General features: G+C 40.5%; 2 protein-coding genes across 4 annotated transcripts in view; one reads left to right on the top strand and one right to left on the bottom strand.

Annotated features, from left to right (window-relative positions):
* Positions 1–25,318, top strand: part of LOC117270953 (uncharacterized) — a 54,794-nt gene that overhangs the window by 22,202 nt on the left and 7,274 nt on the right. For 2 of the 3 annotated variants that reach the window (XR_004502842.2, XM_033648988.2), the window contains exons 6-10: positions 10,900–11,026; positions 11,346–11,442; positions 12,067–13,474; positions 16,068–16,167; positions 16,787–16,916. Coding sequence is in view for 2 of the 3 variants with exons in the window: in XM_033648988.2 (XP_033504879.2) it covers positions 10,900–11,026; positions 11,346–11,442; positions 12,067–13,474; positions 16,068–16,167; positions 16,787–16,916 (1,862 nt within the window). In the remaining variant the exon portion in view is untranslated. The remainder of the gene's footprint in view (positions 1–10,899; positions 11,027–11,345; positions 11,443–12,066; positions 13,475–16,067; positions 16,168–16,786; positions 16,917–25,318) is intronic. The other variant, XM_033648994.2, reaches the window with a different exon arrangement.
* On the bottom strand, positions 652–7,925 carry gpr31 (G protein-coupled receptor 31). Its single transcript, XM_033648995.2, has 2 exons — positions 6,990–7,925; positions 652–3,939 (listed from the first exon to the last, which is right to left on the bottom strand). Exons 1-2 carry the CDS (start codon positions 7,563–7,565, stop codon positions 3,478–3,480), a joined length of 1,038 nt encoding a protein of 345 aa, XP_033504886.2. The 5' UTR covers positions 7,566–7,925; the 3' UTR covers positions 652–3,477.

Below are 25,318 nucleotides of genomic sequence, written 5' to 3'. Positions count from 1 at the left end.
TTCATATTAACATGTTGAGTCCTGTTGTAGACAGTATTTCAAAAGTTCAGACTTTGGTGACTTGGAGAAGTCACAGAAGAAACACTAGTCAATTCTGGTAAAATATGCAAGTGGCTGGTACATTTTCCTAGAGGAAATCTTCCCTTTTTTGTTTCTTTGTTATCCTTTGTGTTTAGTCATAAGGCCAACATAAGCTGATTTGCAGTGTACTGAAGTCACCTTACAGACTTAATTTTCACTTTAGTGTATCAAACATTTACCTCTTTTCTTTACCTCATTTACCTCTTCTACATTTACCTCCAAAAATGTACATTCCAGAGAGCTTTGTAGTAACTAATGAATCTGTTTGCCATCCTTTTATTAATAGCTTTGCTTTTCAAACATGAAAGAGCAAGTAATCAACACCACACCCACTCCTTATCCCAGCACAGAAGTTTCAAGATTGCTTAAATGCGTGTTGACTCATCTGCACTTCATGGGAATGTTTGTGTGACAGCTGCGTTCTCAGCGCAGAGGTGCTGTTGGATATCAAGCTTCAAACGCATTCATTAGAAATCGAGACCATCAAATTAATTCAAGATATTTAAAGGCTCACATCAGCATAATTTTCTGAGCAGAAGGACGATGAAGGATCAGACAGCACACATGTACTCAAAGATAAAAATATATTTATACATTTACATATTACACCAGTAGTAAAAACACAAAAAGGACAAATATTTACACAGTGCCACCTGTAAAATTGAGTCATGAAATGTTTACTTGTGTCCGTCTCTGAATGTAATCTTTGATCTGCTACACATTTCTCTTACCGAAGATCAAACATTCCTGTCGACAACTTTAGATAGTTGAATGATGGTGGAGGGTATGACTTTAAAGCATTTATTGGAACTCTTTTAATAAAAACCCCAACCTATAACATGTTTAAACCATAGTTATTGGAACTCATGTAAATGCATTACATAAAATTATCATATGAATTTGGAAGATGCACTCAGATGCACTTCTTTTATATTAAATGTTTTTTATAGGGGCATATAAACCTAAAAGTTAACATCAGTAGTATTATCAGTATCTATTGACATTTGCAACAAAAACACAATTATTTATACAGCTGCACTAATGCTGCATTCATGTCAGGATGACTTGTCATTACTCGCAAGTGCTTGAGCCATTAAACACCTGCGTCCCAAATTTTAGAAGAAACTATCAATGAACTTTAGCACACATATCTCACTTCGTAGATGTTGGTGATTAAAGCTGTTTTTTTTTAGTTTAACAATTAGTGACAGTAAAGAAGAGGTATCCAAGCGCGAAAAAAAAACATTGTGTCCTACTTGTCATTTGGCCAATTGGTACATTTACAGTTGGAGTTACAAACATACTTAGTTACTGTGGATAAAACATTACAAACAAGAATTAAGTGTATGTATTGACAGACAAACTCTGTTCACACTATTCATGACCTTAAGACACATTACTCTGTTTACTCTGTAAATATTTACCTTGTTTTCATTCACTTAGAGTTAACTCATTGTCAGTTGTGCAGATGTAACATTTGCAAAGCCAAACAGGTTGTGTGTACAGCAGAGGTGTGGACCTGAGTCACATGGCTTGGACTCGAGTCTCAAATGTGATGACCTTAGACCCTACTTGGTAAAATCAAAAATACTTGCAACTCGACTGCGATTCATTAAATACAAGACAGAACAGAAACATAGAAAATGAATTGTTGTGGTGGGTTACTGGTCATAAGTGCTACATGCTATGAAAGTACAATGTCAGCACTACTTTTTATGATAAAGTTAAATCACACTTGTTTTGACAAACTTGTCTTAACAAATAAAATACACTTAGATTTTATGATGAGTTCAACTTGGAAAAAGGAAGTTGAATATTGTCCCACAGCACAAATGTCTCATTGTATTGTTGTAGTCTGTCACCATGTCAAACAAAGCTGTGACAAATACAAAGCAATCACAGTTTTATGCAATTTTGTGATACACAATGATGCATCTTTAACACACAGATGAGTAACATTTACTTTAAAGCTAAGCCCCAGAGTCATCAGACCCCAAGCCAGTTAACTCCTTAAATGAGTAAGCGATCTATCTATAGCCAGACAGCAACAACAGACATAACCTCACTCACTGTACTGTTACTAGTGATGACATCACCAAACTGAGTGAGATCACCCAGATGACTTATGGGAAGTATTGTTTGGTCTGATTAAAGGCATGATTGATGATTTATGTTGTGAGAGAAACGCTACATTTTTGATTCATTTGGGTACTGGATTAATGGTTGTCGATGTGGAATCTTTAAATCACCCAGACAAAACATATTGTACAGTATAATTAAACCCATTATTCTCTACATACAGTATAAACAGTTATTAAAATCTATAGTAAATCAGCATTAATGATCAGCTCCCCCATATTGGCCTTAAATATTATGCAATAGGGGGCTGACCATGGCCTAATATCCGCCTATTTGGGGCTCAGTACCATGCACACATTTGATACTCCTGCTAAAAGAGTCCATGTTTGTGAATACTGTCTCTGACTTCTGTCAAAAGAAATATTGGTTCCCTTAGTTTGGAACTTCTCCCCATTTACAGCTTCATAGGGAATGTATTTGACTAGATTTAAACATTTATGAGGACATGGTTTTATATATATTTTTAACTATAATTGATTAAACATTAAACACTAATGCTTTCCAGCTGAGGAAGCTCAGATAAAGGTTGTGTGAGATTGGTATGATTTCAAGGATCACATTCTGTTCTTTTTTCGCACTTGAAACACTTGAAAGGAATGTTCAATGGTCATAACTACTCGCTGTCCAAGAAAGAAAGAAATACAGATGTGCATACTTGGGCTGAGGGGCATTCCCCTTTTTAAAAAAAAAAAAAGCCTTATGTTTTACTGAAAATCCACCAACATTAATATATTCTAAATTAGTAGCAGACTATATGTTGACTTACCACTACAGTATAGCCACAATGCTGAATAACACATGACACACTTTGGAAGATCTGTAACTGTACTTCCTATTTACATCTCAGCCTCTATATTATTTCTGTTTTAGAATCAATACAGATAGAAACTTAAATAATTACTGTAGGTATTGTCTTCATAGCCCACTTTACATTCAGAGGAATCTCAGAACCCACAAGCTATTGGTCTGATGAAGATTTAGCCTCTGGGGCCAACAGCCAGTATTTTGGGGGTTCCCATGCAACCAGCAGATATCTAGATAACAGAGATCTAGGCAAGCACTTCCTCCGATACCAACATTTTGTCCTGTTGCCTCCAGATTTTTTATACATATACAGATATCTGTTTATTGAGATTACCTTCAGAGTCCCCTTTCATTAAGTATGTACATTTTTGGGACAAGTCAGTCTCAGGCAGAATTCTTTTAGGTGGGTCAGGTGTCACCACACAGAGAGACACCCTCTGTTTTCCATGAATTTTAAATGACATTATTTCGTCGAGGTTGCGATGTGTTCCCTGTTGAACTTTCTAATGGCACCGGAACTTCCTTGACTAAAAACGGGAAATAATTGTTGAGGTAAAGAGCTTTAAACTTGGTGCTGCAGAAGCAGTAGACCAGTGGATCCAGCAGACAGTCCATGTAGGAGAGGACCATGAGGCCGTCAAAGGCCACAGCAGCTTTATCCTCCATGGCCTCTGGCCACTCTTGGACCCGCGCTATCAGCAGAACCATCCTGGCTATGGTGCAAGGGAGGAAGCAGAGGGAAAAGACCACCATGACAGAGGTCACTAGAATGACAGCTCTCCTCAGCTTGGTCGTATCCCCGACTGTTTTTTTTCTGAGCCGGTTGACAATGTGCACTGTGCAGTAGACCAGGATGACGAAGGGGATGAGAATCTGGGTAAAGAAGACCACTTCTCGCAAACTGTCCACCACATCCTTAAATCAGAAAAAAGGATCAACATTATTTTTATATACATCACAGACAAATTCTTGTTCTTGATTGTTTAGCCATTATGTTCCTGCAATTTGTACATCAGGACAGGTAAGCTGTTAAACCAACATTCTAAATATACGTCTTTTTTATGTAAAATCTTAAAGGGACAGAGATGTTGGTCTTCTCACCAATGTAATGGAACTAGATGGCACTCGGCTTGTGGTGCTCAAAGCGCCAAAAGAATATATTTGAAAAACTAAACAGCAACGTCTTTTTCCAGAAATCATGACCCAGTAACCCAAGATAATCCACAGACCTTGTTGTAACTGGTTTCCTTTAGGAACTATTTCTTTCTACCAAACTACACCCACCAACTGTGCAGAAGGAAGAGTGCATCTACTTATGGATGAGTGACTTGTGCTCGTGACAGCACGAGGTGTAATGCTGTAATGTTAGCTAGCTCAGTGGTTCTAGGTGAGCTAGCAGTAGATGCAGGCTTCCTTCTGCGCAGTGATACAGTTGGCGGGTGTAGTGTGGTGGATAGAAAATAGTTCCTACATGAAACTGCTCACAACAAGGTCTGTTGACTGTCTTGAGCACCTAGGTCATGATTTCTGGAAAGAGACATTGCTTTTGAGTTCTTCCAATGTATTTTTTGGCACTTTGAGCTCCAGAAAACCAAGTGCCATCTCTTTCCATTACATTAGAGAGAAGGCAGTCATCTCTATAGCCGATATCTCCAACACTCAGCAACTCAGACCAAAACAATCTAGACGGATAAACAGCACCACAGGTAAGAGGAAAAATATGGATTTTTGATTTTGGGGTGAACTGTCCCTTTAATTTGTGAAGTAACTATTAATGATGTGGAGTAAAAAGTGAAACATTCCTCTCTTAAATATAAAGGAGTAGAAGTATTAAGTAAAATAAAATGCAAATTATTCTTCAAAATTGTACTTAAATACAGCACTAGTAAATCTACTTACTTTTCACCACGGGACAGGTGTTTGTAAAAGTAGCCAACAGTATTTATTCTTCTGTACTAGTTCACCAGAAAAACTTAAAGTGACTGCAAATAATGGATGAGGATATAAGCATTCTCGGAACCCATCGGCTGTATCGCCGCCTGACTTCCGGCATGGCGATGGCGATACAGCTTCTGGGGGCAGACCCCCGATTTTTGGGCATTCTGATTTGATTTCGGCAGATGAGGCGAATTTCCGTTTCCGACATCCGTTTATATCTAAGTAAATATGCTGAACCATTGCGATGGATTCAGAGTTTGCAGTGACGCCAATTATGTTCTGCCTCGTTAGTTCACCGCACAGACCGTTTAACCAGGCAACAACTGCAGCTGGCTCAAACGTGATTGGTCAATATCACGCGGACTACAAACAGCCTAGCACCGGAAACCAGGGCTCTTCCGCTCTTCTTCTGGAGGCAAGATCTCCGGGGTTTGCCTACAGACTCTACATTCACTGAATGTAGAGTCTGTATATAGAGACTAGGATATAAGCAAGGGACTGTGGTATAAACACAGTCTCTACCGTACAAAGACAGTTGACTTTCTTTCATGTCATACACTATTTTCTTACACAGGGTACTTCGTCCTGCATTAAATCCTCTTTTTTTATGACAATATTATTGTTGTGGTTTCAACACGCACATATCTTTTCCAAACTACAGCCTTGTCATGTGTGGTGCAATTTGACACACTCCAGGTTTAACACGCCTCAACTAAAGCAATGCTGTGTCAGTGCAAAAATAGCTCTGGAAACAGGCTCTATCTGAGTGGCGCTTGTTGAATGAGATTACCTCTGGTATACTCTGTTCTCTCTGGGAGGATGCCATGGTCCCACATACTTCATTTCTGATTAGGCCTTTCATCAACTTAATTAAATATATTTTGTCATTTTCTTATTTTTAACATCATTAGCCTCTCGGTTACTTCAGGCTGAGTAACTGTTGGCATAAAATAGCAGTAGTGGAATGTAACTAAGTACTTTTACTCAAGTACTGTACTTAAGTAGAAACTTGAAGTACTTGTACTTTGCTTGAGTCTTTACTTTTCATGCCACATTATACATCTCAGAAGCAAATATTGTGCTGTTTACATTTTTTTTAAGTTACTAGTTACTTGTCAAATTAAGATTTTTGCATACAGCTGCAATGATTAGTCAATTGACAGAAAATTGATTGGCAGTTATTTTGATAATCGTACAAACGGTGTTTCCTGGGAAAACTTTATGTGGTTCAAGCTTCATGAATGTGAGGAATTGCTGCTTTTACTTTTAACTACTCAATTTATTTTTATTAATGTTAAACGTTGTACTGTTGGTTGGACAAAACACACATTGTGAAGGCGTCACTTTGGGCTCATGGCTCAACCGATTAATAGTGAAAATAATCAGTTTCGTCCATAATGAAAATAAACATGACTTAATGGATCAAAATAATCTCTACTTAAATTAACTCCAACAGTAAAATCCCTGCTTTCATATTAATGCATGAGTTATAATCTAATGATACATTATAATACAATCACAGGGGACATTATTCATAGTTGATACTTAAAGTACATTTTCCGGATTAAACTGACATCCTCTGACAAAAGTTCTCACCGCATGACTTTTACTTGTAACCGTATGTTCACGATGTTGTTTTAGTACTTTTCCTTAAGAATCTGGCTACTTCCTCTTTCACTGTAATGTTGTGTGAACTGTGTGTTGCATAAACGAGAATGACACAGCATTGGATGTGATGACATCGAAAACGTGCTCACTCAGCACTGTGTTGCCACATGGTCACAGCTCACAATTATTTAAGAGAGAACAACATGACATGAACATGCCCTTACAAAAAAATTTCCAGTAACGCAGATCGGTTCGGGATCAATCATTTTCCGCTCGTATGCTCATTTCTTGTCATTTCAGTCATCTTATGACATGCACTATAACAGAGTTTTGGGAACAATTCTGAGAACCTGTCAAACTTAGGGAGAGATGCACAGTGACAATTTACACAAATCACACATTCAGCATGGAAACATTACCTTAATCAAGGCATCCTCTTTTTTGTCACCTTCATTATGGCTGTGGCTGTTGCAGCAGTCGAAGTTCTTGAGCATGGTGGGGATAGTAAGAGGTAGGAGAAGCAGCCAGATGAGGATCGAGATGTGAGGAGATTTCTTCAGAGCTCGCAGGAGATTCTTTCGACCAGGGTGTACCACGTTAAAATATCGATCAATGGAAGTCACTGTCAGAAAGGCGATGCTAGCTCCTCGGTTTAAAAACAACATGAAGAGCATTGCTTTGCAAACGGTGTCATTGTCACTTCTCCTCTCCCCGTGGATATAGTTATTTGCCTTTATGGGCAAACAGAAGAGCAGGAGGATGTCAGCCAACACCAGATTGAAAAGGAAGATGTTGTTGCTGTTGGATTTCCAGAATTTCAGCTTGAATATGAAGAGGTGGATGACAGATGCATTCAGAGGCAAAGCCAGAATGAATATCACAATCATGACAGCTGCATAGAATTTATACAGTGCCCTGTTTGAGGCCTCGCAGTCCTCAATATGTTGGTAAGTTTGGTTTGTCATCGGAGCAGTCAAATACTCTAGCTGAGACATGAGTAAATATTAATTACAAGCTCAACACAAAGAGCAAAGTTATCTCCTCTAAACTAACAAGGCAATCACTTCACACGTGGAGTCTCACCCAACAATCACAAGGAAAGAAACCTGCCAAACAAGTTTCTTCAGCGTCTTCAGTCGTATTCCTCCTTCAGGTTTTAAATTCTCTCAGTCCTTGTGTGTGTGTTCCTGGTCTCCAAAGTCATTCAGGTTTGAGTGTCCTGTTTTTGTGAGAGTCAGTATCAGGTCTGGAAGTGATTCTGCTCAGTGTGCAGAGCAAATGGGTGACGCCTTCTTTGAGTTTGACTTGCAGTTCAGCCCTGTGCTTGTAGCTCCGCCTTTTATAGCCCGGGGAGGTGACTCACCCTGCTGCTTTTCCACTGTGGGACCAGTGGCACTGACAAGGGCCAAGACCAAGCTGTAGCATTTAAAATACAAATAACCCAAGCTCTATTTCTTAACAGGAAAGTAAGACTCTTAACTAAGGTTAAACTTCAAACACAGAGGTGGAGATATTTCTTTAAGTGATGCAATTCGATTAAAGACTTGCATGCCGTGTTGAGCCTTGACAAGCCCTCTGTGTGAACCAAGTCAGAACAGTCACATACTGATAGCTCAAGCTGATATGACGTTTGACAGACAGCCAGTCATATGAGGAAAAAAAACATTATGGAAACTTTTCTCGCAAAGCATACTGCTATTTCCTGGCACAAACTGTGAGAATTAACCATTTTGCTACTCTGAGGGCTTCAGTAAATCCCAGAAGCTACTGTGTGACTTACAGTTTCTCATGAATGGCAGCTTTGGAGTGTCTCAGCTCTTTGCTCTCTGGCTCAGTGTCACCGTTTTAAACTGTACATCTCCTCCACACATGCTAAAAATGTAAAGGGATATTCAGAGCGATATTCTCCTCAGAGTACGCAGATGTGGATCCCTGGGAGTTGATGATAGATTTACATGAATGCATGAGGAGATTGACATAGTGCTGCTGTCAGTGGTTTCTACTATGTAAGGAAAAGTAAATGAGTTTGCATGGAATGTTGCGTCCTAAGGGAGGAGGATTTCTTTCAGGGAGGGGGAAAAGGGGTTAGCCTTAGGCCTCACACTCCGCTGTGCATGCCTTGAACTTTGCATGCTTCAAACTCCTTCTCCACTTCAGCTACAAGTCCAGACAAGCTCATAAGTTTGAGACACGTTTTAGAAATGTGGCGAGGACATTACCTTTTTTCAGATCAGGTTCATGATTTACTGTAAAGGCCACCTTTACACACGATTAGGTCTGAGAAATGTTAACCTAATTAGCACAGTTATAGTGCCTGAATTATAAATCTACATGTCTATTTTGTTTGTTGTCCGAGTCATAGAATAGTTTTACTGCTTTATTGCTGGGTAAGATATCTGAATTTGTTTGCTTTGATCTAGTTAGACCTACACTGAGTGATCCTTGATTTAATCTATCTTGTCTCAGACTTGGCCTTGTCAGATGAGTATCTTTTCTGTGCTGCTCTTTTTTTTTAACTGATCCTTGACCTCCCATTCCTCTCCTGTGCTCCCTCCTCAGACAATGATTTAATTGTATGTTGGGTTACTCAGTCAACTATGCAGTGGATCAAGGTGTAATTAAAGCCCAGCAGTCTGGTCTGCTGCCCCTTGGTACTGCCCAATCATACTTAAGCTACCTGGAGGATTACTTTTATGACTAGAAAGGGCAATTTCATGTCATATTTTAACACTGTGCCTCATTTTCTTACAGTAACCTTTCCTACAATTGGAAGTATGGATATTTTCAATAATTTATACACCAATCAGCTAAGACATTAAAACCACCGGCTAGTCAAGTGAATAACATTGATCATTTCATTACAGTGCAATGTTCTGCTGGGAAACCTTTAGTCCCGGCATTCATGTGGATGCCACCTTACATGCTCCACCCACCCAAACACTGTTGCGGAACAAATTAACCCCCTCATGGCAATGGGACCCCCCGATAGCGGTGGCTCCCCCTGCAGGAAAATACACCATGCCACACTCAGGAATGGCCCGAAGAACTGAATTCAAGGCACCAACCTGGCCTCTGAATTCCCCAGATCCAGATCTGATCAAGTGTCTCTAGGATGTGCTTGTACCCCACCTCGTAACCCACAGGACCCAAATGATCTGCTGCCATCCGCCACAGGACAACCCCGGTGGTCTTGTGTCCATGTCCCACAACAGGTCACAATCTGATCCAAGTGGGCCCCACCGTGGATCGGGGGTACCTCTGGGTTTCAGCCACATCCCACGAATGCTTGTTTAGATGGGGAACTGGGGAATTCGGAGGCAAGGTTGGTGCCTTGAGCATTGTCCTTCAGACAGTGAAGGTTTCTGTTTATGTTGTTCTGCCCTCATTGTTTTGTGCTTCAGATTTTAATCGTCAAAGTTGGCCCATATCCAGTGAAATAGCAGGATGATTACTTTTATGTTGCTGCATAAACTGGTGTCTACAGATGCCGTTCCAAAGTCTTCATCGTGTCAATGAAGCACACAGATGATTAAGGATTAAGAAATATTAAGAAGACAGATTATTTATTTTCTTAAAATTTGTCCAACAAGCTTTATTAAAATGTGACATTTTATCGTTTTCTTTAGTTATTAAAATGAACAGTGATTATTAACCTAAAGAAACGTGATCATGGCTTGTTTATTGTGAATGTTTAAATAGAGCAAGACTCCGAGAAGTGTAGCTTTGCAGCGTCAGAGGAGAATCTGTCAAAATAACAATCAGATCACTATACTCAGTTTGTCAAGCCAACCTGTGACCCACTAACACTTACTGTAAAGTTGTACCTGCTGCTATAACTCACAGTGGTGCAGAATTTTTCTCACACTGTCATCCATACTATCTCACAGGAGGCTGAGATGTTTGGCACTCATCCAGTCACATACTTCTGATTTCCAGCTTGCACACAGCGAAGCTTTCCTTCACCTCCTATCCTGGAGATTCACTCCTTTCTCTGCCTTAAAATATTGTATCATAAAGAGAAGGTTCACCTCAAAATAAAAAAAAATAAAAATCTCTTATTTGCAGTAGATTTCTGGAAAGAGACATTGCTGTTGAGTTTTTCAAATGTATTTTTGGCACTTTGAACACCACAAGCCCAGTGCCATCTTATTCCATTATATCAGAGAGAAGGCAGACATCTCTACGGCCGATATCTCCAACACTCGGCAACTCACATCAAAACAATCTAGATTGATAAATAGCACTACAGGGAAGAGGAAAATGGCTATTTTTGATGTTGGGGTGAACTGTCCCTTTAAAGTTTGTCCTGCCTTCATGTCTACCATTCAGATATATTTAGATCCAAAGAAGAGACAGCACAGCAAAGGCACTCACCTACCACCACAGGGACTCACCAGACTGTGCACAGAGATGGATACCAGGACCCAGTCAGCCTCTCTGCTGACCCTGAAGACAGGTACTCAGACGGCTGGCCTACAACTCTGGAGGCTTTTCATTTGTTACTTGTAAACCTACTTGGACTGCACATACTATAAAGCAGAACATGTGTCCCACTTCTTTGTTATCTTAAAGGGGAACTATTATACCTTTCCATATTTTCTATCAGATATATCAGTGATTCCCAACCTGGGGGTCCTGACCCCCACAAAAATCCCCAAAGCTTCATAGAGGGTCGCGTGGGCATACTAGGTCTCCTCTTCTTCAATATTATTTGATTGTTTTCTTTTACTTATATTTCCAAGTATAATTTAGTTGTTCTTTTTTCTGGCACCAAGGCTGATCAGATCTGCTTTGAGGGAGGAAGAGACCTTCGGGGAACGTGTAGAGGAGCATCTGAAAGTGCATGAAATCTCTGAGCCAAAACAGCTGCAGGTAAATTACATAATAGTATAGTATATAGAGTACTGTACTGTGGCATAGTGTCTTGGCATATTAAACTTCACCTAGATGACCTTCAGCTACGTAACAAACAACAAAAACAAGAAGAAACATCAAATCACCAAACACAAAGAATGACAGGATATATACATATATTTGCATTGCTGTTCTTTTAATCTAAAAATATGGAATACAGTTTGTTTGGATAGCATTACATTAACATAAAAAGTCTTAACTAATATTTTGACATATTTAACAGCTCATATAAGGCCTACAGAACAGAGCTATGACCATGTAATAAGACAAAAAGGAAAAACATTTTTAGTCGAGTTGTAACGAACTGAAATCGTCGGTCATAGTTTTCTTTTATCGCGCCATCCTGTGTTGAGTCTACTATTGCCATTTTGATCACAAATCATATGAATTGGGGAGGAAGGGACAATCCATCGGAATCCAGCTTAACTTTTCACTGGCAAACTATTGCAAGCTGTACATAACCATTTTTACCCCTCCAATAAAATTTAAGGTAGCCCACATAGGGAAATGGCTAAAATGCGTTCTATCAAATGTCATGCACATCTCTCTGAGGATTTTTTTCTTCAATCTTTATTCTTTCAGAACCGCAGTGGGATGACGACAGAGAGACGTCGCTACATGCAGGAGGGTGAGGGCATTTCCAGGATGGTCAGAAATAATTTGAAGGTCACTGATCAGCAGGAGGTCCGGAGGAGGGCTTCCCTTAGCCTGCAGCAGCCCAGCAGGAAGTTAACCTCCGACATCCAGAGACGCTCCTCTGCCCCTTCTACGGTCTTTAAAGATGACAGAACGCAGCTTGAAACCTTCCAGTCTCTGAACTTTCAGCCTGAGCATAGCCTACAGTTTGGGACTTTACAAGACCTTAGTTCTGGTTCATGTAATTCTCAGACACCAGAGATCCAACCTCAGGCTGATGTCTTTTCTCTGGTCTGCGGCCAAGAGCAAACTTACGCCAACAATCCTTTCATGCCCCAACCTGAAACTCCACCTTTGGAAGGACAACAGATCACTGATACTCCTGCAGTAATTGACAGGGAAGAGGAACTTAGACAGCTGCATGAAGGAAAGTCAAGAGAAAAATTCCATTTGGAAGAAAAAGGAAACATTGATAACCCTCATTTAAGAAAGACAGAATGCAGAATTAATCCATCACTGTCTGAGCCGACACCCTCCGTTGGCAAGTCTTTCAGAGAAAAGAGGTTGAAGCACCAAGAAATGGAAAACATGGGTGAAACTGCAGAAAATATTGTTGAGGAAGAAGAGGTGAAAGGTCTGTTTGAATTCACAGCACCTCATAGACAAATGGCTGTGAGCTCATGTAGTGCCACCTCAGACGATCTATGGGAACAACCCTTGCAGCAGAACAACATACATTTCAACATTTCCCCCTGTTTTAGGGACAACAGAGTGTCCCCCCGGACCGGGAGAAATCAGGAAGTTATTGTTAGTTTTAAGACTGTGAGCGACCACATGGAGAGAGTCTCAAGCTTTAACATGGAAACTCTATCCACAGGCTGTGATGAAACAAAAACACATTTTCATCTCTGCCAGTGCAACAAGTCGAGACCAGGAAGCAGCGCAGGCTCAAACTTGGTCAAAGGTCAGAAACAAGTTAGGACAACAGCAGCATTTTGTCTTTGTGTGCCAAGCAACACAAGTCAAGTCCCGACACCTCTGGAGCTCAGTACATTTCCCATGCATTCCAATAAAAGAAGCACCACTGATAGTGGTAGTGGCAGTGAGGATGACAATAACACACCATCCCAGTGTCACCAGTTTCCCAAGCTCCCATCCCCTCCTCCCTGCCTCGGCCTCCAGGATTCACATTTAAACCTTTCAGAGGATGATTATGGCAGCAAGGCTGATGAGGAATGGATGTTCCCGGGGAGCCAAAAACAGGACCAGTGTCTTGGATCTGGATTAGGGCCCCATCAGCAGTCCTCTTCCTCCATCTCCAACAGAGATGGTAAAGCTCAGGGTGATTCTAATGGTAATTTTAACATAAATTTGACATTTTATTCAGGTCTGGTTTTCATATTTTTCACTGAATCTACATTTTAATTCTGTGTTTTAGTGCTTAGTGACGTGGTGATATAGTGACGTGAAAAATGTGAGATATTCATATATATATATGTAGCTAAACTCTGCTGGTTTTCTACCCGGAAGTATTTGTAAACAACAAGGTGATTCCCTCCGAAGGGACACTAACAACTCAAAGTACACGTCAAATAAAATTTCTCCAAACATGTTTCTTGTTATTTTAGGTAGTTATTATCACGCTAATGTATGTTCAAGTGTCTATTTCCCCCGATAAGTTGGTTTTAATTCGTTATTTGATTCTATAAACACAGTCTGACCATCTCGAGCTTTTATTTTGGTACTTCGGTGACCAGCAGTGTAAATTTGCATATTAGCTAAATAGTTTCACCCAGAACATTTAGATTTAACAATTGACATTTAGATTTAGATTTAGCATTTAGATTTAACATTTAGATTTAGATTTAATATTTAGATTTATATTTAGCATTTAGATTTAACATTTAGATTTAGATTTAATATTTAGATTTAACATTTAACATTTAGGTGCCACATTTAATATTTTGATTTAACTATTTAATATATTTCTAAGTTAACAAATATTGCTGTAAATGTGGTAAAAGGTGACGTTAAAAAATTCACAACACTTTTTGAAACATTGTTTGAAGCTAAATGTGGCAAAATGTTGATGTTATTTTCAGCGTGAGACACTTTACAAACGGCACCCCATACATATGTTATACCGTGATCTTGTACTCAAGTACAAGTAGCAATACCACATTGTGAAAACCCTTGGTTAAAATTAGTAGCACACAAGTAGCACCATGAAAATATACTTTTAAGTACCAAAAGTAAAAGTACTCATTATGCAGAATGCAGAGGTGAGACCAAGTCGCTGTTTTGCAAGTCACCAGTAAGTCTCAAGTTCTTAACTTTGAGTTTTGAGTCCTAAACAAGTCATAGTTGTCCCTTCCCCAAATGTAATGCCATGTTAACAAAATAATAATCATTTATTCAATTTACCAAAGTCATAAATGCTTTTAAAAATTGTATTTTATTTGTAAAGATGAGTTCGTAAAAACAATTGTAACTGAAATTAATCTTTAAAAAGTAGTGCTGACATTTTACTTTCATAGCATTTAGCACTATTAAGCAGTAACCTGGAGGTCAGGATGTGATGAAGCCAACAGAATCGCTGGGCTCAGCCTTAGAGATAGGGTCAGGAGACATCCGGAGGGAGCTCGGAGTAGAGCCGCTGCTCCTTCACGTCAAAAGGGGTCAGTTGAGGTGGTTCGGGCAGCTGATCAGGATCCTTCTGGGCGCCTCCTGTTAGAGGTGTCTTGGGCACGTCCAACTGGTAGGAGGCCCCGGGGTAGAACACGCTGGAGGGATTATATATCTCATCTGTCCTGAGAACGCCTGGGGGTCCCCCAGGAGGAGCTGGAAAGCGTTGCTGGGGAGAGGGACATCTGGGGTGCTTTGCTTGGCCTGCTGCCCCTGCGACCCGGCTTCAGATAAGCTGATAAAAATGGATGGATGGAAGCAGTAGCCTACCACAACACAATGATTTTTTATGCTTCTGTCCTGTCTTGCCGTATTTAACTCATCTAACACTGGAAAAATATCTAAAACTCTAAGTCTCAAATTGGCTTGGGGGAGGTATCAAGTATTTTCAAGTCAAAAGTTTCAAGTCCAAGTGAAGTCACATATCATTGGTATTAAAGTCCAAGTCAAGTTTCAAATCTTTTTTTTTTTTTTTTTTTTTTTTTTTTTTGATAGAGTCATCAAATGTGTGATTCGAGTCCACGTCATGTGACTCGAGCCCACACCCCTGGCAGAATGTAATCTCTACTTTATAAACTACTCTATATACTGCTGGGTAGTTTAATCTCTAATATGACATCATAATCCTTTGTTGATTATATCTTTAAATAATCTGGAAAGCAAAGTAACTGTAGCAGTGAGACAAATGTAGTGAAGTAAAAAATACAATTTTTACCTCTCGAACTTTTGAGGTACTTGAATTTTACTAAAGTAAAGAACAAGTACCTCAAAACTGTACTTACAGTACAGTACTTGAGGAAATGTACTTAGTCACTTTACACCACTGCAAAGCACATACAGGGCTCTATTTTTTAAGTGCACCATCCTCAGTGTTTTTGGTGCACTTTTGGTAATTTTGTGACCAGACCCAACACACCTGGGGTGCACTTACATAGAGGGTGGGACCAGAGAGAATACATCATCAGACATTACAGGTGGGGTTGTTAGAGGCTCTTTGTCCTCAGAGGAGACTAGTGGTCTGGTAAGTGTAGAGTTTTGAATATGAAAATATGAAACAAAATCCAGTCCTCATTATATGCAAAAAAATATGTTAAAAAGTTTTTCTGAACCTTAAAGTCACATGCGATATTGTGAACATATTCTTGAAGCCCAGTTTCACTCAATAATGTTTTGTTTGCTGCTACTTTCACTTGTTTGTTTTAAGGATAATTACCATAATTCTTCATCTTAAAAGTCTCTTCTGTGTAATTGTTTCATATTAGGAGGTCAGAAAAGGATGACTATACGGTCACTGAGACCAGAAAGAAAATCTGATGGTACAGATGTAACAAAAATGGCACAAACATCAAGAGGACTTCTAAGGTAAAAAACAGCTTCTGTTTTTTTCTTTTCTGTTTTTGTCACGTGTTGCTGTATCACCTCATCTCAATCTGCCACATCTAAGCGGCACTGCCTTGGCTCAGGAAGTAGGTTTCTGCCATTTTTTATCAGTAAAGCACGATGTCAGCTTAAACTTCCTTTCTGGCTTATCATCATATTTCTTTCTATAGAACGCACGCACACAAATCAATAAGATAACAAAATGCTAGTACTCTACATTTTGTCCTGTTTCAGCAGCAATAATGGAAGTTTTCTTGAGACTGCAGTGCTCGAAAGTCCCTGTTTAACTATTAGATGTATTGCCTTGACATTTGGTACAGACACTCATGTTGCCTGACTTGTAATAACTTTGTGATCCCACAACCTTTTATTGAGCACCATCATCAGGTCAAGTGTTTAATTTGTGTGACCGAAAATACCTGCAAACCTAACATTATTCCAATCAGCCTCAGCTGTACTTTGTGTTCAGTACAAATAAGCAAATGCTATCACACTAACATGCTAAACTAAGGTGATGAACTTGATAAACTGTAGACTCTTAGTCTTGTTTTATTGTTTCTAATGCTTTGTATAAATCCTAAATTGCTCTGTTTACATGCAGAGAAAAACTAGATCAGAGTGATGAACTGAAGAGGCCCTGCAGAGGCGATGACGTCCTCTTGGACACAGAAGCGAATCACCACATGAGAAATCAACACAGTCTGCACAAACTGGAAACCAGTGAAGTCCAGGTCAGTTTTTAGCGGGAGGAAATGTGACTTTATGTCAGACAATATGGGTTAGGAGTGTAGCGTGTCCAAATTGTCTTCTGTTGTTATCAAGGGGTGCAAACCTGCGCCCTTAATGCACCCCTTCCGAAAGTGCGCATCAGACCTCACTTTGCTGAAGGATTTTACCCAGAATCCTCCGTAGTGTCGTGACGCCGTAACACTGTACAGCTGGCCGGTACAACTCACCATCTTCAAACGGTAACTGACGTGTCCGCGAGCCGTTAACTCCGACTGACAACAACCGTTAGAGGAACATAACGTCTAACAACACGCTGTGTGGACTTAATAATACATGACAGGGCGTTAATAATGAAATAATATACAGTTTACAGTTGACTGGAGGTTTGTATGACAGTCCACATCACTTTACAGTTTTGATTGTGTCTTTAATTATTATTATTTTATTGCCGTATGTCTTTATAGTTTATTTTATATCACAATTTACCACAATTTATCCAAGCAAAAAACGTTTTAATAGTAATAACGGTAATCTAGGCAGCGTTAATGGTAGAGTAAAAAAACATGTTACAGCTAATATACACATTATTAACAGGTAAATTCAAGAGTAAATTTACCTGTTACTTGGGTATCAGCATCAATATTTGGATCTGATGTAGATGCCGCCTTCTCCTGCGGCTCCTAATCCTCCTCATCATTCGCTGATTGTATCTATTTATCATTTGCAGCAGCAGTGCTGCGAACAACGTTATTTCCTCTAATGCCATGTTTCGTCTCCTAGGAGACGGACCAGCTGGTCCCAAACGGAAGTGACGTGTACGCAACTGTCCCAATTCTCCTTTTTAAACAACATCGATCCCTTGCGCACTTAAGCCCCTAACTGCACTTTTGGCAAGTGCACTTCAGGGAAGACCTCAGGGCGCAAGTGCGGGTATTTGGACAGGGCCTTAGTGTGACACAAGTAAGATATAAGTGCTAACAAACAGTATATTTCTACAGCTGTCACAACTGTTGATGTGCGGAGCAGCCATATTGGATTTTAAGGTCGGGGTTGGATGGAACTTTTCAAGATGAAAAAATCCAACTTCAGGGGACGTTTGAGTTGAAATTTCTGACTGGGAACTTGAAAATTCTGACTTCCCATGGAACACATCAAGAGTCCGCACTGTAAAGATCTTAACGGCATTGAGTTCCTGCCCATACACTCGTCCAACCAATCACAAACACCGCCATTGATTGCAAGCAAATTGATTGCCAGCTGTCAATCATGATATCAGACACCCAAACAACCAACACTTTTTGTAACATCAAATAACTAATTCAAAGAGAACTTGAAAAAACAGTCCTTGACGCCAGGTATCAGCACGCCTGAGGCACCGCCCATTCCTGCTGCCCGGCACACAATGCACCAGACCTTGATTTCTGTCCCTGCGCATAGTGGGCCCATGGGGTGTTGGCTCCATGTTATTTTTTTGGGCTGAGCCCAACCAGGCCCCATAGCCCATGGCCCGGCCATGATCTGGCTCAAGGGGAGGGCCCCGGTCTTCATGATCTTCTTGGTAGGAGGCCCCGGGCAGACCCAGAACACGCTGGGGGGTTACATATATTATCTGGCCTGGGAACGCCTTGGGGTCCCCCAGGAGGAGCTGGAAAGCGTTGCTGGGGAGAGGGACATCTGGGGTGCTTTGCTTGGCTTGCTGCTCCGGTGACACGGCCCCGGATAAGCAGATGAAAATGGATGGATGGAATGGACTTTAAAAAACTGTTTAAAATATATCAGAATGAGAGGACCTACCTGAAATGACAACAAACTGTCTTTGGGAGAGTTTAAAGTCCGTGTAAAGCAGCAAAAAATGTCTGTTATAAGTTTGTCACATCACAGAAATATGTGTCATTAATCAATGAGCCAAATTTGAAAGATTAAAAAAATTGCTAAGTATATAAAATTAGCTCTCAAAATAATGGAATAACAAGCACTTCTCTCTGCTGTGAAACGCTGGGGCCGTGCCTGGAGGGCTATGTCTGCAGCCTCTTGTGTCTCATGACTCCAGGCTGCAGCCATTCAGTCCACGCCAACTCGCAAGAGGGAAGCACCCTCCGTGTACTGTACATGAACGTAACCCTGCACCAGCGGGCGGAACAGGAGGATGTAGTCAGGGAGGGAGAGTGTCGGTTCGGCTCCACTGACTGAAAATATTTTTTCCAGCGGATGTCTTAGTTACAACATGATTGAGCTAACTGGAGTAGTTTCATGTCGTATCCGACAACGAGAGGCTTTTAACAGATGACGTCCTGATGTTGGCTTTGCTGCTGCTGTTAGCTGTCCCTGTCAGCTGCAGCCACTGATGCTCTCTAGACATCGTGATTTCCCAAAACTGAATGAATACCACACATAGCAACACAAAACTGCTTTGCTAGCTCAATCATGTTGTAACTAAGACATCCACTGGAAAAATTTTTTTTTTCACGGACCGTTTAGTGAGTTATTACAGACGCTGCTAACGGCTAATGGCTAACGGCTAACAGCTAACGGTTAGCCCAGCTAAGCTACGATAACCATGTTATTATTACAAAACGTGCACACAGAAATAGTAATGTTCATTCAATCATTGTGTTTATAGACTTTACAAACATCAGATTAGTCTAAACGGTGATATAGTGACATGAAAAATGAAAAATGCGAGATACATACAGTACAGGCCAAAAGTTTGGACACACCTTCTCATTCAATGCGTTTTCTTTATTTTCATGACTATTTCCATTGTAGATTCTCACTGAAGGCATCAAAACTATGAATGAACACATGTGGAGTTATGTACTTAACAAAAAAAAGTGAAATAACTGAAAACATGTTTTATATTCTAGTTTCTTCAAAATAGCCACCCTTTGCTCTGATTACTGCTTTGCACACTCTTGGCATTCTCTCGATGAGCTTCAAGAGGTAGTCACTTGAAATGGTTTTCCAACAGTCTTGAAGGAGTTCCCAGAGGTGTTTAGCACTTGTTGGCCCCTTTGCCTTCACTCTGCGGTCCAGCTCACCCCAAACCATCTCGATTGGGTTCAGGTCCGGTGACTGTGGAGGCCAGGTCATCTGCCGCAGCACTCCATCACTCTCCTTCTTGGTCAAATAGCCCTTACACAGCCTGGAGGTGTGTTTGGGGTCATTGTCCTGTTGAAAAATAAATGATCGTCCAACTAAACGCAAACCGGATGGGATGGCATGTCGCTGCAGGATGCTGTGGTAGCCATGCTGGTTCAGTGTGCCTTCAATTTTGAATAAATCCCCAACAGTGTCACCAGCAAAACACCCCCACACCATCACACCTCCTCCTCCATGCTTCACAGTGGGAACCAGGCATGTGGAATCCATCCGTTCACCTTTTCTGCGTCTCACAAAGACACGGCGGTTGGAACCAAAGATCTCAAATTTGGACTCATCAGACCAAAGCACAGATTTCCACTGGTCTAATGTCCATTCCTTGTGTTTCTTGGCCCAAACAAATCTCTTCTGCTTGTTGCCTCTCCTTAGCAGTGGTTTCCTAGCAGCTATTTGACCATGAAGGCCTGATTGGCGCAGTCTCCTCTTAACAGTTGTTCTAGAGATGGGTCTGCTGCTAGAACTCTGTGTGGCATTCATCTGGTCTCTGATCTGAGCTGCTGTTAACTTGCGATTTCTGAGGCTGGTGACTCGGATGAACTTATCCTCAGAAGCAGAGGTGACTCTTGGTCTTCCTTTCCTGGGTCGGTCCTCATGTGTGCCAGTTTCGTTGTAGCGCTTGATGGTTTTTGCGACTCCACTTGGGGACACATTTAAAGTTTTTGCAATTTTCCGGACTGACTGACCTTCATTTCTTAAAGTAATGATGGCCACTGGTTTTTCTTTAGTTAGCTGATTGGTTCTTGCCATAATATGAATTTTAACAGTTGTCCAATAGGGCTGTCGGCTGTGTATTAACCTGACTTCTGCACAACACAACTGATGGTCCCAACCCCATTGATAAAGCAAGAAATTCCACTAATTAACCCTGATAAGGCACACCTGTGAAGTGGAAACCATTTCAGGTGACTACCTCTTGAAGCTCATGGAGAGAATGCCAAGAGTGTGCAAAGCAGTAATCAGAGCAAAGGGTGGCTATTTTGAAGAAACTAGAATATAAAACATGTTTTCAGTTATTTCACCTTTTTTTGTTAAGTACATAACTCCACATGTGTTCATTCATAGTTTTGATGCCTTCAGTGAGAATCTACAATATAAATAGTCATGAAAATAAAGAAAACGCATTGAATGAGAAGGTGTGTCCAAACTTTTGGCCTGTACTGTATATATATATATATATATATATATATATATATATAGTTAAACTCTGCTGGTTTTCTACCCGAAAGTATTTGTGAACAACGAGGCGATTCCCTCTATTTATACTGCTTGTTCTTCTTCTTCTCTCAATTTATTGGCAGATCGCAAACAACTTCCAGGTGCATACCGCCACCTACTGTACAAGAGTGTGTATTTATACTGCTACAGCCTCAGGGGGCGTGTTTGTAGCAGGGATAGCGCCATTACATAACGCGGCTATGATTTAAGGCCCGCCCACTAAATCCAGAAAACAGAAATCCAGAAACACAGTTTGTGAAGCCTAGCTCCACAATTCAATTGTAAATGGTTGAAAGGCTATTTTACACATTTTGAGGAATACTTTTATGACCTATTTAATATGTTTAGAAGAAAATAGCAGAATTTGCTTTACACGGACTTTAACTGATGTGTACTTGGATTTTTTAGTTTTGAGGGGGCAGGGTTTTGACCTATACTGGAGCCAGGCACCAAAGGGGCAAATGGATATGTTTTGGCCTTACTTTTGGGGAGCTGTCCCATCATCCATCTTTATTATACAGTTTATGGTTTATACTCAGTGTTCCCTACCTCCAGCACTGGAGTTCTTTGGCACATGAGCTGTACCAGGCTGTAGCAACACATACTTGTTAGTAGGTTAAATTCATTTTCGGTTTCAGTCTTAACAGGTTTTGTTGACAGTAATAAAAAGATAAAACAAGGCCTGCATGTTCTCCAAGCTGCAAAAATATTGATTTGGCAGCTGTTATGCCACAGTGTTGCTTCACAAACGGCCCAAGTGTTTCTCATCATTGGCCTGTTTCACAGCATTGCCCCTCCCACCAAGTTGCATACACACATTTGATTGCAACTCACGTGACACATTGGAGGCCAAATGCTTCCTTGGAAAATGACACTTATCTATGTCAGAGCCATGACTCTGAAATAAGTTACTACCTGGCATTTGTGAAAGGCTCCTTGCAGTATTCCCTGAAGTCATGAATACCACCCACACCTACAGCGTGCATGTTGCAGAACTGGTACCACCAGTGTTGCATTGTCATTTGCATTTTGATTTAGATAAGCTTTTTAATGGCAGCACTTCAACAATACTTTCAAGTACCACTTCAGCCTTGCAATACCAGCATTAGTAAATGTGAAACCTACTTCCAGTGGACAACAATAGATTGTGCAATTATTGCAGATGGTTTCATGAATGTGAATCAGGGTGCTGCAGGGACATGATGTGGCACTATATGACTTATGTTGAATTTCCCCAGAAACTAGAAAGGTGTTGGTGTTAATCCTCATACTGAAAATTAAACTGACGATTCACCCTCTGGCAAGTGTGTGCAGCACATAATTTCCTATTAATTACCTTAAGTATTTGGACGAGTTGCTGCCTGTTTTTCTCTGATGTCGTTCTTCTACTTGACATACAGGAAATGATTATAAACGCCACTTTGAAACTGTGTCAGGGGGCGTGGTAGAGGCAGCTCTTATTTGTCTGCCATAGAAACTTACCGACATACCAACAGAGTACAATGCAAACAGTGTCTTTGTATAGAACAAGAGACATAAGACTGCAGGTTAAGTTGTTTTCCAGAGACCTTTAAAGGGTTGCAGGGTGCTTGTGAAGGTTGTAAGTACTTACCAGAAAAAACTATAGCTATATTTCATAACTAGGCAGCAACAGCGGGTGACAATAGATTCACATCATGTCTTTGAATGTCATGAGTTCATGGGAAAAGACTGAGTCAGCTTTTATGTTACGCAAATCACAAATGAATGAATAATCATCGTGAAGATGTCGAAATCTCAGATGTTTAGCACGTCCATGTTTCTGTTACTGGTGTTTTTTTTTTTCCCACTGTATGATCATTTTGGAGGCTGCAGGTGGTGGTGGTGCTGAGTTGTGTTGCGTGATACTGACAGGTGTGTCTATTATTTTGTCAAGCTGATTAATATCAGTGAGGGTATGCTGAGTAACAGAAACACCTGTGTGTGGAGCAAATGATCATAAAGAATCAATCAACACCTCTCTAAAACAGTTTGAACAAAAACAACAATGTCTTATTAATCAATTCAATCAATTCAATATGTATTTTGTTTCTTGTTAATTAATAATTGGAACAAAATTAAGCAAGTTGGTAGCACTTGTCACATGTTGAGGATACCTTTTTTCCCCCCTAAAACTGCAGCATTACCGGACCGGACCAAAGAATTGTGATCATTTTAGACAATAATGCGATTAGACAAAATTGAATCAAAATACATTCATGTGAGATCAATAAACAGCAGAGCATGGACTTAGCCCAGGGCTATCCATACCCATAGTTAACTCTTAGCCTAGCTAACTTAGCTTGTTTTCACACACACATTGTTAGCCCAGGGCAATACAATTCACACTGCACTTCTACTATCCCTGCGTCAAATGTCCGTTGGAACACGAAGCTCATGTTAATCTAAAATTCTGTTGTTTAAGTCCATTTTTAGGGGTTAACCCTGCAAAACTGGGGATAACCCGGTTCCGGAGCAGGGCCAGCAAACCCTAGGTTAATGTTGGGGTCAGGATTTTGCTAGTATGAATGCTTCCTTAGGTCCCGAATATAAGTCCACCATTTTGCATTTTGACCCCAAACTTAGTGATAAAGAGGACATGTGATGCACTATGACTTGCTAAAAAAATGTTTAACTAAGAGCCTGTTCAGACCTGGTGTTAATGTAGGTTTTGAGTGATCTGATCACAAGTGGACAGCGCTAAATATACAGTCAGGTCCATAATTATTTGGACAGTGATACAGTTGTTGTCATTTTGGCTCTGTACATCACCACAATGGGTTTTAAATGAAACAATGAATACCTGCTTAAAGTGCAGACTCTCAGCTTTCATTTAAGGCTTTTTTCAAAAATGTAGTATGAACCGTGTAGGAATGACAACCATTTCTTCACACAGTCCCCCGACTTTAAGGGCTCATAAGTATTTGGACAAACTAACATAATCATCAATTAAACAGTCAGTTTTAATACTTGGTTGCAAATCCTTTGCAGTCAATGACTGCCTGAAATGTTGGACACATAGGCATCATCAGATGCTGGGTTTCTTCCCTGGTGATGCTCTGCCAGCCCTTTACTGCAGCCGTCTGCACTTCCTGCTTGTGTTTTGGGTGTTTTGCCCTCAGTTTTGGCTTCAGCAAGAGAAACGCATGCTCAATTGGATTCAGGTCAGATGATATGACTTGGCCATTGCAGAACATTCCACTTCTTTGCCTTAAAAATGTCTTTGGTTGCTTTTGCAATATGCTTCAGGTCAATGTCCATCTGCACTGTGAAGCATCGTCCAATGAGTTTTGAAGCATTTGGTTGAATCTGAGCAGGTAATGGTGCCCCAAACACTTCAGCTTTCATCCTGCTGCTCTTGTAAGCAAGACAAGACTTCACTAGAATAAATACAGAGGGTTTATCACAAGATGCAAACCATTGGTTAGCCTTAAAAATGGAAGGCCAGATTAGAGTTTGTCAAAAACCATCAAAAAAGCCTGTACAGTTGTGGAACAGCATACTATGGACAGATAAAACAAAGATCAACTACCAGAATGATGGGAAGACAAGAGAAGGAAGAAGGGAAGGGACTGCTCATGATCCAAAGCACACCACCTCATCAGTGAAGCATGGTGGAGGTCCGGTTATGTCATGGCCATGTATGGCTGCCAGTGGAACTGGTTCTCTTGTATTTATTGATGATGTGACTGCTTACAAGAGCAGCAGGATGAAAGCTGAAGTGTTTGGGGCACCATTATCTGCTCAGATTCAACCAAATGCTTCAAAACTCATTGGACGATGCTTCACAGTGCAGTTGGACAATGACCTGAAGCATACTGCAAAAGCAACCAAAGACATTTTTAAGGCAAAGAAGTGGAATGTTCTGCAATGGCCAAGTCATATCATCTGACCTGAATCCAATTGAGCATGCGTTTCTCTTGCTGAAGCCAAAACTGAGGGCAAAACACCCAAAACACAAGCAGGAAGTGCAGACGGCTGCAGTAAAGGGCTGGCAGAGCATCACCAGGGA

This window comes from Epinephelus lanceolatus, chromosome 13, assembly GCF_041903045.1.
Source record: "Epinephelus lanceolatus isolate andai-2023 chromosome 13, ASM4190304v1, whole genome shotgun sequence".
NCBI classification, from domain to species: domain Eukaryota; kingdom Metazoa; phylum Chordata; class Actinopteri; order Perciformes; family Serranidae; genus Epinephelus; species Epinephelus lanceolatus.
Note: the sequence above shows the minus strand (reverse complement) of the source record. Positions and strands in the feature narration are given on the sequence as shown.